The 15,793-nt window shown below is 42.7% G+C and overlaps 2 protein-coding genes across 3 annotated transcripts in view; one reads left to right on the forward strand and one right to left on the reverse strand.

Annotated features, from left to right (window-relative positions):
• LOC117958255 (keratin, type I cytoskeletal 13-like) overlaps nucleotides 1-5,620 on the forward strand; it is a 9,611-nt gene extending 3,991 nt beyond the window's left edge. For both annotated transcript variants that reach the window (XM_034894571.1, XM_034894570.1), the window contains 5 exons: nucleotides 2,028-2,184; nucleotides 2,991-3,152; nucleotides 4,227-4,352; nucleotides 4,725-4,945; nucleotides 5,042-5,620. In XM_034894571.1, the coding sequence (XP_034750462.1) occupies nucleotides 2,028-2,184; nucleotides 2,991-3,152; nucleotides 4,227-4,352; nucleotides 4,725-4,945; nucleotides 5,042-5,159 (784 nt within the window). In that variant the 3' untranslated portion in view covers nucleotides 5,160-5,620. The remainder of the gene's footprint in view (nucleotides 1-2,027; nucleotides 2,185-2,990; nucleotides 3,153-4,226; nucleotides 4,353-4,724; nucleotides 4,946-5,041) is intronic.
• The window catches only part of LOC117958237, an 859,617-nt gene that overhangs the window by 124,374 nt on the left and 719,450 nt on the right, over nucleotides 1-15,793 (reverse strand). The window lies entirely within an intron of this gene.

Raw genomic sequence — 15,793 nt, forward strand, 5'->3', positions numbered from 1 at the left:
ACCGGCCGTCTGACGCACACAAACACAACCGGCTGTCTGACGCACACAAACACAACCGTCCGTCTGACGCACACAAACGCAACCGGCCGTCTGACGCACACAAACACAACAGGCCGTCTGACGCACACAAACACAACCGTCCGTCTGACGCACACAAACACAACCGGCCGCCTGACGCACACAAACGCGGCGTGCCGTCGCACAATCCATGCACGGGAACAGGGCGATGAATCACCGGGACACGCGGCGTCTCCACGCTCTGCAGCTCGTCTCTGGGTCAAATTGGACCGTTCTTCAATTCAAATGAATCAGCGGGTCTCTGAGGTTTTTATTTTTCATAAAACGCTTCCCAAGAGCAGTTAAGGATGAGATCTCTACTCTCAATGAATTTCGGGCATTTTATTTAGTTTTATGGCATTATCCTGACTAAACTTTGACATATCGTTACTGTTCAATGCCTTCATTCCTCTCATTATTATTATTATCATTATTATTATTATTATTATTATTATCATTATTATTATTGTTGCCTGTTGGATGAATGGGCCGATGGCTTGGCTGATTGGAGAATTCATCCAACCCAAATTATACCCCAAAAGGTCCTCACAGGACCTCAAACCACTGTAACGCCTGCTACGGCATTACAGTGTAGGGTACTTCTACATCAGAGGAAGACATTGTACTACTACTACTACTACTATAACTACCACTACTACTACTACTACTACTTCCACTACCACTACTACTACTACCCTGACAGAACGCTGCAGACTCAGATTCTACTCACAAGAATATCACATGACAATATAGAGTAATCAGACATCATGTGTGGTACCCATACGGTCCGTTTTGTGCACACACACACACACACACACACACACACACACACACACACACACACACACACAATACAATAGCTGAAAAAGAGAGCCCCCCCCCCTTCGCACTATGCCCGTGTTTGTGGGTTTGAGGCGTATTTCACATTTTAGCTGCCAGAGCTCCGTCTCTGGTCCTCAGGCCGAGGGTTTTACAGATTTATTTATTTATTATCGTATCTTTTGCATTTCTAATCCAAACAACGTCAAACTCGGCACTGCACTCACTCCCGTAGCAAGACACCTGTCAAGATTGAAATATGGTTCGAGAGATATGCGCCCCACACAAAGAGAGAGACACACAAACACACACAAAGAGAGAGAGAGAGAGAAAGAGAGAGAGAGAGAGAGAGACTATCATCAGCAGCATCGCTCCCTCTGCTGGCCGTTGTCTAAATCCAGACAACTGAACTGACCAGATCTAACGCAACCATGTGAAACCATCAGTCCGAGTAAAGTAAGTTGACTTGATATTAGAAAACCCATTTCAAAGATTAAAAAAAAAATCTGTTAAAATGTTTGAAGTTTGTGAAGATTTCATAGTTCAAGAAACGTTTTGATAAGGTCTAAATCTGAACAGTCCCGGGCTAAACGTCATACTGGAACTCCGGTGTCTACGGTTAGCTGGCAGCGTTAATACAACCTTTAAAAAACTAAATATCGGAAAAACCTTTTCTTTGAAATCCAACAGGTTCTGCACGCTGCCGTCTGTTTTACCCGTCGCGTTATTTCAAAATTCTTTGTGATAAAAAGTTTTCTTTTACAACTTCCTGCTTGTTTTGCTAAGAGAACGTTAGCGTTGAAATCATTTCTGTCCAAATTTAATTCAGACTACATTCACGGAGACGTGTTCCCAGGTTCCTTCCTGGATCACATCCTGGATATCTCTTGTTTTTATTTAACCAGGAAGTCCCTTGAGATTGAAATCTATTTTCCGAGGGAGACCTGGCTGAGACGGCACACCGGTTACAATTTAAACATAAACACAGCATAGACAAAATTACACAAAGAGGAAAGAAACAGGTCACATGTGGCAGTCACATTTTTAAATGACTTGGCATTTTAACAAGGCCTTAAATTCATTTAATGGGACCAGATCACTGGTATCTCTGTCTGTTCGGCTGTGGTCTGACCCCATCATGAACCCCGCAGGTTTGAGAACGAGCTGTCCATGCGCCAGTCGGTGGAGGCGGACATCGCCGGGCTGAAGATGGTGATGGGGGAGCTGGGCGTGGCCAAGACCGACCTGAGCATGCAGATCGAGAGCCTGAAGGACGAGCTGGTGACCATGAAGAAGAACCACGAAGAGGTACCAGCGTCCCACTTTATCTAGTCTCGCATTCCCAGCCCCGTCTCCACAGCTGCTCTAAGGTCTGGCTACGCCACAGATGCATTCTGGGATAGGAAAAATTAAAGTATTTCTTTAACTCTTGTGTTGTCTCCCGGGTCAAAAATGGACAAAATTTGACATTTTTGTCCCTTTTTCAGACTTTTTTTAGTTTTCACTACCACTAGTTTTACAGGTTTTTGGAATTCAGGGTCAATAACCCTACATTTTATAGAATTATACCTGATATGAGTTAAAAAAGCTGAAATTATGAATTATTTTGACTAATAGTTAAGATCAGAAGAATGAAAGCGATCCATTGTTTTTGCAAAGAGCGTTGGAAGGAATCAATTTTTTTGGATAATTTGGTTAAAAAGAAACTGATATTTCAGAAATAGACATTTTCAAAAAGGGGTCAGATTTAGGGTTAGGGTTTAAATCAGTCAGTCCTAGAACGTGTCAGTGAAGCTCGCTGGTTCAAAGGTTGTTGCGCAAATTGAACTGAATTTTGAGATCCTGGGAATAATACTCTGTTCATCTAGACTATACCGTAACATACAGTATCAAGATGAAACTTTCCCAGATGATCACTGACATTAAAGCAAGTATTGTTCGTATTTACTAGTGTTGCTCAAATATGCAAATGAATCCTTCAAGCTTATTTGTTAATTCAGTAAAAATCTTCCACCACAAAAGGACAAGTGTAGTCAAATAAATGTCTCTCCACCAGTCTGAAAGACCTGAACTCTGTTTGCCTGTAACACTGCGTCCCCCCCCTCCTCCTCCAGGACCTGATGTCCATGCGCACTCAGATGAGCGGTCAGGTGAACGTGGAGGTGGACGCCGGCCCGCAAACCGACCTCACCAAGATCATGGAGGAGATGAGGGAGCACTACGAGATGGTCGCCGCCAAGACCAACAAAGAGCTGGAGTCCTGGTTCCAGTCCAAGGTGGGAGAGCTAAGACTCTGCAGGGGCGATTTTAGCCCTTGTAGGGGTACTTAAAGACACCTCAACTTGATCCAAGCACCCCTTAAAGTAATTGTTTTATCAGTTGTTGAGCCATCTTGGAGATTGCAGTTTCAGCTGAAAATGCAAATCCCATAAATCTCTAACTTTCAAAAGGATAGATAGATAGATAGATAGATAGAGAGATAGAGAGATAGAGAGATAGACAGATAGACAGATACAGAGATAGGATTTGTAATACTACATCACCTTTGTATTAATTGCTCAGCATTGAAGTACATTTTCACGTGATGTCTTTCTAGCTCCTATAACATGATGGTACAAAATAATGTTAAAATGAACAGTTAGCTCTATTTATAAAAAAAAGGCACCCCTAAAGCTCTGATTCTACACTGTTGGAAACAGTTTTTTACAATGAAAAGATCAATTTTTGTCCCCTAAAAAGTTACAAACTTAGGAAAAAAATGCATCTTGAAGGTACAATTATGCACCTAAATTGGAAAAAAATTACTTTTTTCCCCTAGAGGTTCTTTGTTGTACCTTCAGGTACATTTGATCCTTACATATAATATCAAATAATGTCCGTTTAAAAGGCACAAACAAGCAAGATACAAATTTGCTCCTCTGATTCAAGGTACACCAATGAACCTTTGAGGGTAGCACCCCAGTGTCAAGCTTTGGTTCCTGGTGTTTTCTCGCCCCTGACTGAGTATTGAAGAGCATGCTCAGCTGAGAGAATCTCTTCTGACGAGCGATTTGGAGTCTCCTGGTTTAGAAACATGCTCAACAACTCTTTCCTACATCTTTCCTGTTGTTTACCCAAAATCGAAGTGTGCAGCCAGTTAAGATCTGGATCCGAGGATTTCATTAAGCCTTTGTCTTTATCATGGCTGTGTAATTGTCTAACTCTGAATTGACGCTTCTATTTTGAGCCGAGCAGCTCAGCTGAATTTCAGTGTTAAACGAACAAGGTGGTGTCACATCCTGAAGCTGGACGTCAAAGAAGATGATTTATTTTTCTGTCTTTCGATGACTTGCTCTCGCTCCTCTTCCCAGTCGGAGGCGCTCAATAAGGAGGTGGCGACTACAGAGATGACCATCAAATCCACGGTCTCGGAGGTGAAGGACGTGAAGAGTCAGCTTCAGGCTCTGGAGATCGAACTCCAATCACAGCTCAGCATGGTGAGAGCCCAGCGCTAACTAACGCTACCTCTGTTAGCACGCACTGACTCGCAATGTTTAACCCTTGTGTTGTCTTTCCCTGAACATGAAAAAACAGTTTGGTTGTCCCTATCTCAACATGTTTGTTGCTATGTTTTTTTACAACATTTTTATAGTTTTTTTACCCCAAATGTCTTTGTCCCTGTTGACGTTTTGTCACTTTTTTTCGACATTTTAGCCAATTTATTATTTTTTTTCCAAAGTTTTTGACGCTTACTTCCAGTGGGTTGTTTTCCCGTAGTTTGTCACTTTGTCACATTTGACCCCAGGACAACATGAAGGTTAATAACAGCGTCTTTCCAGTTAAGGTCTTACCTGTCTGTCTCCCTGTAGAAAGCGTCTCTTGAAGCCCAACTGGCCGAAATCCAGGGCCGCTACGCCATGCAGCTCAACGGGTACCAGATGCAGGTGAGCGGTATGGAGCAGCAGCTGGTGCAGCTCCGGGCCGACCTGGAGAGACAGGGACAGGAGTACCAGATGCTGCTGGACATCAAGACCAGACTGGAGATGGAGATCGCCGAGTACAGGAGGCTGCTGGACGGGGAGGGCGGCGGGTGAGAAGAGATCCGAGATTCAATCCAACTGTGGTTTCAGTTATTCGTGATACCAAACACTAGATCCGTCTAACTTCTTGTCTCTCTCTCTCTCAGATCCACAGGTATGTCCTCTTCAGGTTTGTCCTCTTCAGGTTTGTCCTCTTCCTCCTCCTCTTCCTCCACCACCGTCACCACCACAGTTGTCAAAAAGGTCATCGAGGAGAAAATCTGAGACCAATCACACGTCTTACCTCTGAATCAGGACAACGGTGCATCGGGCTGCAGCTCTGTCACTTCTCTCATCTTCTGGTCTAGTTTAAACCACAGTGGCTACATTTACATGCACATGATATTCCAAGTTTTGCACTTATTGTGAAAGAACACACTATAAAACACATGAGGGTATCTCAAATGGGGTCAATTCTTAATTTAAACATTGATGCCTTTACATCGAATCAGTTTGGGAATTCGGGTGATACCCTGCCGTAGATATGACCTCTGACATGAAAGAAGGTTGCCTGGATAATGGCTGTAAAAGATCAGTGTTTACATCAAGATGGTGGAATATTAGTGTGCATCTAAACATAATCAATGAGTCAAAGACTGTCATTGTGTGATAGTTTGGGTCGGGGACAACTTTACTGCCGACAAAGCTTCTGTCTTCTTTAAGCAATAAAACTCAACTAAACTCAACCGACCCTGTCTGAATGTTTCTGAAAACAGACGTTTGACCAAAGAAATATCAAGAGAAGGAACAACTTCCATGTTCCCATAGCTTCTCATGTCTCGGTCTACTCACTACACTGTTTGACAACTGAGGTTTTGGTAAAGGGTTTTTATAGTTAGCACATTTGACCTTTTGGATGAACAATCTACTCAGCTCATCCTTGAGTCCAGGTGGACGATTATGCCAAATTTGAAGAAATTCTCTCCAAACGTATCACGTTTAAAACGATGGGACTGACTCATGCAAACAGGGACATTTTGATGTTATATTGCTGCTATCGTGACAAATCTGTTCTCAGTTTCTCAGAATCAGATTGTCTGGATAGGCTGATGTATATTCATAATGAGTTTATTTATTTGATCGGACCAACACGGTGTTGGCGTCATCAACATGTCCGAGACAAATTTTAGACATTGCTTTTTTCTAAATTACATTGAGTGACATTCATCTTGGATTTCAGTAGAACGCATGGACACGGGACCAACAGAATTGGGTCGTATATTCTACGGAATACCATCTTTTAACTCCAAGTCACTAGGTCCATTTTAAAAGCTCCTAAACCCAGATTTTCACATAACGTTGACTTACAGGCTGGCTCAAGTGGCAAGAGTCTTCCCATTGCAAATATTGTCCCTGGTTCTGAGAGGAGATGTGTACGTGGACTTACCCTAGAAAGGAGCCCATACATACATCCCAACCACCCGCTTGGTATTCCTAGTTGGGGGGAACATTTGGAAAGAATTTTGACATTTTTGGTTTTTAGCTTTCCTTAAAGCTACAGGACGAGTGTAAGGCTTTTTAATGGGCCCGTCTGTCCCAGGGACAGATAGAAAGAATTGTGATACTGCAGGAGCACATTTATATTTATATGTTACCTATTGATGCGGCAAAAAGTGGAAACAGGGTCTGTTGCATACTCACCTTTAAGTGCAGGTATCTTTCCAGAGCCTGTCCCAGGCTGTGGCTCTGGCTCTGGGTCTCCTAGAGCTGATTTCATGCCACTGGAGTCTTTGGCTTTGGTTAACACTAGTGAGAAATCAAAAGGTTTGGCACGTTTAACCCAGGGTGTGTCAATTTCATAATTTTGTGGCCGGTTGGGTTCCTGACTGAGCCTCTCTTGGGATTTTGTCCACAGCTTTGGGGAGGCCGGTAAGTTCCGACCGATTGAGACTTGATTGAAATGGTCTTGATTACTCCCACCTCAACATTAAAAGAGCCCTTAGGGGTTGTTAGCTTTACCACGTTTCTTGGCTACTCATGAGTGTCTCCATGTCCACCAGTAACAGGTACTGGACCACGTCAAACTCTGGACATTGCCTTAAACTCAGATTTATGGACCAGGAATGAGAGCAAGGCTTCTCAGGTACATATACACTAGGCATCCTTAGTTCTGGTGACTGATCTTTTTGACCTAATTAGGCTTCAACTCTTAGGTAATGGTCCATAACAAGAATCTCTGCTATAGCTGTGGAGCTGTTCTTATCTGGGTCCCGACACTTTTCAGGCACTAAAATCAATTTTGTTCATCTGGGAACGGGGAAGTTGCCAATTCATTAAGTCCAGTAATAGAAACATTGCCATGCTGAATTCAGTGAGGCCTGAATAATCATATTTACTGATTAGATAATGTTGAAATGCCTGTGAATGAATCACCCTAACCCTGTCACAGAATGCATGTGTTCATGTCTACTCACCCTGATGATCTGCTGATGTGAACACACGGACGATCCAGTTTAAAGTCTGAGGAACAAACTTGGACGTTTACGCCTGATCACAGACACATGAAGACAGCATCACTGCCAAATGGAAACAGGATCATCCTCATCCGGTCTCAACCTGACAAACAGTAATTAGGGTTATTAGGTTTGAGAAATGAACCTTATACATACAGTGTCTACAAGACATTAAAGAATTTAAAAGAAAACCTATACTATAGGTCAGTCTTTACTTAGATCAATAAAGAATAACTAGACAGGCCTGATTGAAGTAAAGACAACTTGAATATTTAAGTTTATGACAACACAAATCAGTTCTCATCAGTTCTCTTGATACAGCTCGACTCATATTTACAAAAAACTTAAAATTACATCTGAAAGAGAAAAGGTCCAAGGCACTCTTGTGAAAAAATTAAAAAGCCGTTGCTTTGCTGCAATGGCTATTTCATATCAAAATCTTACATTACCAATAGAACTGGGTAGCAACCCACGCGTATCGGCACAAAATGGCTCCTTTGTTGACATCATGACTATAAACGTCTGATGATTGGAAACACCTGAGAACACAGCCAGGGAGCTCAAAGGTGACGAATGCAACGTCTACTCACCAGATGGCTCTACAGGGGGGCGGCTGTGGCTCAGTGGTAGAGCGGTTGCCTGCCAATCGGAAGGTTGACGGTTCGATCCCCGCCCCTGCATTCATTGTCGAAGTGTCCCTGGGCAAGACACTGAACCCCGAGTTGCCCCCGGTGCTGCGCTTTGGGGTGTGAATGTGTGTGAGTGTGTATCTGATGAGCAGGTGGCACCTTGTACGGCAGCCCCGGCCACAGTGTATGAATGTGAGTGAATGGTGAATGTTTCCTGTAGATGTAAAAGCGCTTTGAGGCAGTTGTTAAGACTGGAAAACCACTATATAAATACAGCACATTTACATTACAAAACATATATGCAAAGTTATGGAGTTTACACCCCGGTTGTCAAGTGTTTCTTTGAACTGTGAGGTGTCCACACTTGAATGACCAGACTTTGGATTTCACTCAGAAAGTATATTTTATTTTGATCAGTTAAACAGGTACCAGTGTAAATAGGTGAACACGTTGGTACAGGTGAACAGCTGAAAAACTTTTAAAACACAAAAGAAATGAAAAGCATTGATTAAACAGGTATTTTACCAACACAGATAAGGTTAAGTGATTTCTACAGGACACACAGATCAATGCAAGTATTACAATAGAACAAGACATTAAACTTGAAGATAAGATTGTTTAAATCAGGTAAAAGTATTATTTAACAAATGAACAAAAAGCTATCTTTTGACTAATTACTGTTAAACCAATTATATGCTATTCTTACACACGTGTACTGCACAATTACATAAACCAAGCTGGGATCTAGTCACACAAATTACCCTTGTCTTTTACATTGTATTTTAGACTTTATATAGGTGTATTCCCATTTCCTATAAAAAGGTATATAAATTTAGTGCAGTAAACTATATACAGTACATATGTAATGTAGTTTACATTCATCACACGGGAACACCACAATGCTTCTTAATCTTTTTTATTCTGCTGCTGTCACTTGTCAAATGACTAAAAAAAATCATGAATATTGTTTTACTCATATGCTCACAGCGTGTATGGAAGTCACTTACAGTACTTTTTTTTTTTTAGATGTTGTCCATTTCTGTTTTTTCTGTATGAACATTAGTTGTAAAAAGATATTTAGAATTAGACAAAGCTTATAGAAATTTGTACATGACATGTTCTGGCGTTGTAAATAAGGGTTTGAAATTAAGCCTATAGTCCTTTTATGGTCCATTTCCCGAGGAACATTATTCCCTCGGCTCACTTTTAAGGCAAAGGCTAAATAACACATTTTATTTATATAGTGTTTTACATGGTAGGATACTCAGAAACTTTACAGTAAAACCAGCACACTTATCACATAACAGAAACATAAAACTAGCATATTTAAAGCATTAAAACACAGTGCAGCCTAAACAAAATGTGGAGTGACTATAGGCTACGTAGATATTTTTACACCCTTACACATTCAGTCGGTCCGCTATGGTCTGTTCGGCTTTTTCTCTCCGTTTGATAAGAGCCGTATTTCCCTTTCTGCATATCATATTCTTCCCCTCCTCGTTACTTTCCACATAAGCTGCTCATTGGTTGAAACATATGACACATGCGTCTTCTCCATCTCTGCATCAGTAATTCTGGGATCAATACCGTGGTCTATGTGAGAAAGCCGTGAACGTGCACTTATCCCAGCTATCTCCACCTGGCTGGACGTAGCTCCACCTGTTCATCCTGGCTATCTACACCTGGCTGGACATAGCTCCACCTGTTCATGCTGGCTATTTACACCTGGCTGGACATAGTTCCACCTGTTCATCCTGGTTATCTCCACCTGGCTGGACATTGCTCCACCTGTTCATCCTGGTTATCTACACCTGGCTGGACATAGCTCCACCTGTTCATCCTGGTTATCTACACCTGGCTGGACATAGCTCCACCTGTCCATCCTGGTTATCTACACCTGGCTGGACATAGCTCCACCTGTTCATCCTGGTTATCTACACCTGGCTGGACATAGCTCCACCTGGTCATCCTGGTCATCTACACCTGGCCGGACATAGCTCCACCTGGTCATCCTGGTTATCTACACCTGGCTGGACATAGCTCCACCTGTTCATCCTGGTTATCTCCACCTGGCTGGACATAGCTCCACCTGTTCATCCTGGTTATCTACACCTGGCTGGACATAGCTCCACCTGTTCATCCTGGTTATCTCCACCTGGCTGGACATAGCTCCACCAGTTCATCCTGGCTATCTCCACCTGGCTTGACATGGCTTCACCTGTTCATCCTGGTTATCTACACCTGATCAAACTAAGTCAAGCTGTGCTTTTTCACTTATGTATATCTTTAATCTACTTTCATGCAACAGGTCCCTGGTTGATCCAGGACTTCACAGCTGGTAGCAGCTTCCCACCAACAACGTCCATCTCCCTACCGGCTGCATCTCCAGTTTCTCAGATGATGATCTGAACGTGTCTGAAAGCTCGTCTCCTCGTTAATGAAGGAATCTCAGAGAAATGTTTTGCTCCAAACTTTTCACCACCTGCTTTCACAAATGTGCACCAGTTTAAATGTTCCCTAGAGAAACACAAGCTGATGATGGGTTCCAACTATGCATGCACTGTCTCGCCCCTGTTGGTGTTTTATCCTGCGAGGAAGTTAAAGTGGTGAAGCTTATGTTATTTACTATCTCTGTATGCAACAATATAGGAGAAAAATGAAATAAAAAAGGCAATATGGGTGTGAAAACAACTAAACTGTAAATGACTAATTATAAATGTACAAGATTTTCTGCTAAAGCATTACAGCATATTATCGACTAGCAAAGAAAGATTCTCACGGAAGGCATCAAAACCATGAATGAACGCATATGGCATTTTTTACTTAACATGTACAAATAACTGAAAACATATCTCATGTCCTGGTTTCTTCAAAGTACCCCCCCCCCCCCCCCTTTGCTTTTTTGATAGCGCTGCAAACCCTTGGTGTTCTCTCAATGAGCCAAACAGGTGGGCCTTGTCAGGGTTAATTAGTGAAGTTTCTTGCCGTATTAATGGCTTTGGGACCATCGGGTGTGTTGAGCAGAAGTCAGGTTGATACACAGCTGACAGCCTATTGGATGACTGGTAGAAATAATATTTTGGCAAGAATCAATCAGCTAAGAGAAGAGAAACAAGGCCATCATTACTTTAAGGAATGAAGGGCAGTCAGTCCGGAAAATGTGTCCCCAAGTGCAGTCGCAAAAACCATCAAGCACTCACATGAGGACCCCCCCAGGAAAGGAAGACCAAGAGTCCCCTCTGTCTCTGAGGATAAGTTAATCTGAGTCACCAGCCTCAGAAATCACAAGTTAACAGCAGCTCAGATTAGAGAGCAGATGAATACCACACAGAGTTCTAGCAGCAGACACATCTCTAGAACAACTGTGAAGAGAAGACTGGATCAGGCCTTCATGGTGCACTGCTAAGGAGAGGAAACAAGCAGAAGAGATTTGTGTGGGCCAAGAAACACAAGGAATGGACATTAGACCAGTGGAAATCTGGGCTCTGGTCTGATGAGTCCAAGTTTGAAAAAAATTAAAAAATTGAAGCCATACTGAACCAGCATGGCTACCACAGCATCCTGCAGCAGCATGCCATCCCATCCGGTCTGCGTTTAGTTGGAACATCATTTATTTTTCAACAGAACAATGACCCCAAACTCACCTCCAGGCTGTGTAAGGGCTATTGGACCAAGAAGTAGAGTGATGGAGTGCTGCCCCTCCACAGTCCCCGGACCTGAACCCAATCCAGACGGTTTGGGGAGAGCTGGACCGCAGAGTGAAGGCAAAAGGGCCGACAAGTGCTGAGCATTCTGGGAACTCCATCAAGACTGTTGGGACACCATTTCAGGCGACTACCTCTTGAAGTTCATCGAGAGAATGCCAAGCAGTAGTCAGAGCAACTTATATAAACTTATATTCTAATTTGAAGAAACTAGAATATAAGACATGTTTTCAGTTATTTCTACTTTTTTGTAATGTACAGAATTACATATGTGTTTATTCATAGTTTTGATGCCTTCAGTGATGATCTATAACGTAAACAGTGATGAAAATAAAGAAAACGTATAGAAGGATTCTCTCTGCAAGAGCAGTTGGACTATCATCCCCCCGAATGTTCCTCCTTATGGCTTCAAGGCCTCCAACTATACAGCTTGTGTTGAGAGACTCTGTCTTTCAGTCGTGTCTCTGTCCGGCTTATGTGAAAGCAACCACGTGTAAAAGGTGTACAACAAACACAGTGTTACAGGTAACAAATGTGTTGATGTCATGCACGCCTTATGAAATGATTGCACTCCCTTACTCCACAATGGTTGCAAAGGCCTCATGTCTAAGTATCTGCTAAAGAGCTTATATCTCGAGCTAACCTGAGCCTTGAAGAAGGCATCTTGCTGGTTGTTGTTTTATAACTTCTATCGCTCTGGCAATCTCTTGGTCTGGGTCACAGATACAACAAAGACGTTGGAATTGACCCAACGTTACATTTCCTCAGCTCAGTCAGCTGATGACAGGACGCATGAAGAGTTTCTAGTTAAACTGTTAAAATGTTAATAATCAAAGAGATGAAATGAGACACATGGCTGGTTGGTGTTGGAGTCTGAGACAGATCTGCTTCACAGGGCAGAGTGTGTGATGGTGAACAGACTGGACTCTAATTTCAGCAGCTGATCTTCAGTCAGGGTTTCTGTCCACAGGAGAGACTCTCAGTCCTGCAGAGGACCCAGAGAGACTGAGGAACCAACTGACCAGACCCTAAACCCAGGATAGAGAGGCTGAGTGAATGTGGTGTAGAAGGTGTGGAGGTGGATCAGTGAGTCAGAGGAGACTGTGTAGAAGGACAGAGAGCCAGCAGGACAGTCCACATACACTGCTACTCTGTTAGAGACAGAGGAGGACTTGAGGGCTGTTACTCTGTTATTGTGACAGACATAGTAACGATCATCAGAGCAGACCAGACTCCAGGACTGATCGTTACATCCAAACACACTGTCATTGTAGTCTCCACTCCTGCTGATTCCTCTGTAACTCACTGATATATAAACCTCTCCTCTCCTCTGGACCTCCCAGTAACAGCGACCAGTCAGACCATCTCTACACAGCAGCTGAGACCAGGACTCAAACCTCTCTGGATGATCAGGATATGACTGATCCTCTAACACATATGTCACCTTCCTGTTGTTGTCAGACAGTTTGAGGTCTCTGTGTACTGTGTTTGTGTCCAGTTCCAGTTCACAGACATCTGATGGAGAGAACAAGAACAATACAGCTGCAGGTTATCATCTGATGATTTATTAACAACTTTACTGACAATTACTGAAAGAAAATCAATAGAATATTTTTAGTAGACAGACAGGTAGAGAGAGAGAGACAGGTACAGCTTCTCTGTTATCAATACCTGAACAGAGACATCTGATTGGCTGAATATCTCAAAACAAAAAATCCAGAAGAAATACAAATTTTAACAAAATCCAGACCAGTGACCCTAAGCTGGAGATTTAAAGAGTGGAGATCAACACAATTATATTTCATATGGAAACTCCCCAGATATGAAGACTTAACAACCCAATATTTCAAAAATATGAAACCATAAAGCAGCTTGACAAGCTCCCTGAGGACAAGCAGCTTCCTTTTTATTAGAGGAAGATAAAAGCACGGCATGGCTAGCAGCTCAATATGTCTTCTCCTGACTCAATACAAGGAGATAAGAAATGCACATTGTTCTACATTAGCACGGACATTTTATATTTATTTTTATTGGTTCAAAGTTACTTTTGAGAGACATGCTAATAATTTGTTGAGTATCTGCAATTATATCCTAAGTATACTGTTTACTTGGATCCTTATATCAGGGTCTGTAACATACTAACCCTTAGCCTAAATACAGATCTTCTCTAAAACGCTGCTGGTTCTGTGGTGTCGGGGCTTCAAATCTGATGCCTGCAGAGCGCCATAGAAGCATCAATTGAGGAGCGTCAATTAACGACCAACTGGCTTTAAGCTGGTTTTCATTGACCAGGACCAGATGTGAAAAACTCTAGCCGGCTCTCAAACTCACACTTCCTCAGACCAGGTCTCAGTCTCTGTGGTCCACCATGGTCCGTCCTGCAGGAAGAAACAAAGTCAGATTCAACTTCACACACCTTTACTCACTGTGTGACGCCTTACACCCCCACCCAAACTCTCACAATGAATAACAAAAATATGTGATATCCACGTTCTTCCATGCAGCACGATATGTGTAACTTTTATTCTGAAGATATAACGGCGACTTGTCCCTCTATGGGATGACCAAATCACTTAAGCCTACTTGACCATAGACACAAAGTCAATATAGTCAATACCTAATAACCAGTACTTAATAATACAAATTATGTTTGAAGTTCATCAGTTAGAGACAGAGGGACAGTGTTGTCCATCAGGTATGGACACATACCTGAGAGTGTCCAGTCTCCAGTGTGGATCCTTAAGTCCAGCTGACAGCAGCTTCACTCCTGAGTCTCCTGGATGATTGTAGCTCAGGTCCAGCACTCTCAGATGGGAGGGGTTGGAGCTTAGAGCTGAGGCTAGAGAAGTACAGCCTTCCTCTGAGACCAGACACCCAGACAGACTACACACACACACACACACACACACACACACACACACACAGTAATTCCTGGATAGTCTATTCAACGTAGTTGAGATAACCCTGATATAGAACTGAATATAATTTCAAGTGAGGTAAAGATTCAAAAGAATCTAAATTGTCTCACTGACCAAAACGGCATATTCAAGTCAGGTTTACGTGCCGTGAAACAAGACATACTGTTGAAAACCTGCAGAGTCAGCTATACCTTTGTATACAATAAATTATCTTCTATTAAAATATTGTTACCACATTTAAACTAGAATCATAAACATTTACACTAACCTGAGAGTTTCCAGTCTGCAGTGTGGACTCTTCAGTCCAGCTGACACCAGCTCCACTCCTGAATCCTGCAGGTCATTGCTACTCAGATCCAGCTCTCTCAGACTAGAGGACTGGGAGCTGAGAACTGAGGACAGAGCTTCACAGCTTTTCTCTGTCAGGTTGCAGCCACACAGTCTGAAGATAAAAAATAGAAATATTAAAAATGAATTAGAGATAATGTTTGGTGAATGAGGAAAACTCAGTTTAATCTGGATAGTTGTGTGTGCACGTACAGAGCTTTGTTGGAGGCTTTGACCACTGGCAGCAGCCTCAGAAGAGCCTCCTCTGAAGCAGAGTATTTCTTCAGGTCAAACACGTCCAGATCTTCTTCTGATGACAGTAAGATGAAGACCAGAGCTGACCACTGAGCAGGAGACAGTTTATCTGTGGAGAGACTTCCTGAACTCAGGGACTGTTGGATCTGCTCCACTAGAAAACGATCATTCAGTTCATTCAGACAGTGGAACAGATTGATGCTTCTCTCTGCAGACAGATTCTTACTGATCTTCTTCTTGATGTACTGCACGGTTTTCTGATTGGTCTTGGAGCTACTTCCTGTCTCTGTCATCAGACCTCGTAGGAGACTCTGATTGGTCTGCAGTGAAAGACCCAGGAGGAAGCGGAGAAACAAGTCCAAGTGTCCATGTGGACTCTGTAAGGCCTTGTCCACAGCACTCTGGTAGAAACGTCTTTTGTCTCTGAAGACTTTAGACAGTTTGGATGTTGATTGATCTTCTACCAGCAGGTTGACTTCAGAGTTGGTGAAGGTTAGATGGACATGAAGAGCAGCCAGAAACTCCTGAACACTCAGATGGACAAAGCAGAACACCTTGTCCTGGTACAGTCCT

This window comes from Etheostoma cragini, chromosome 15 (assembly GCF_013103735.1).
Source record: "Etheostoma cragini isolate CJK2018 chromosome 15, CSU_Ecrag_1.0, whole genome shotgun sequence".
NCBI lineage: Eukaryota > Metazoa > Chordata > Actinopteri > Perciformes > Percidae > Etheostoma > Etheostoma cragini.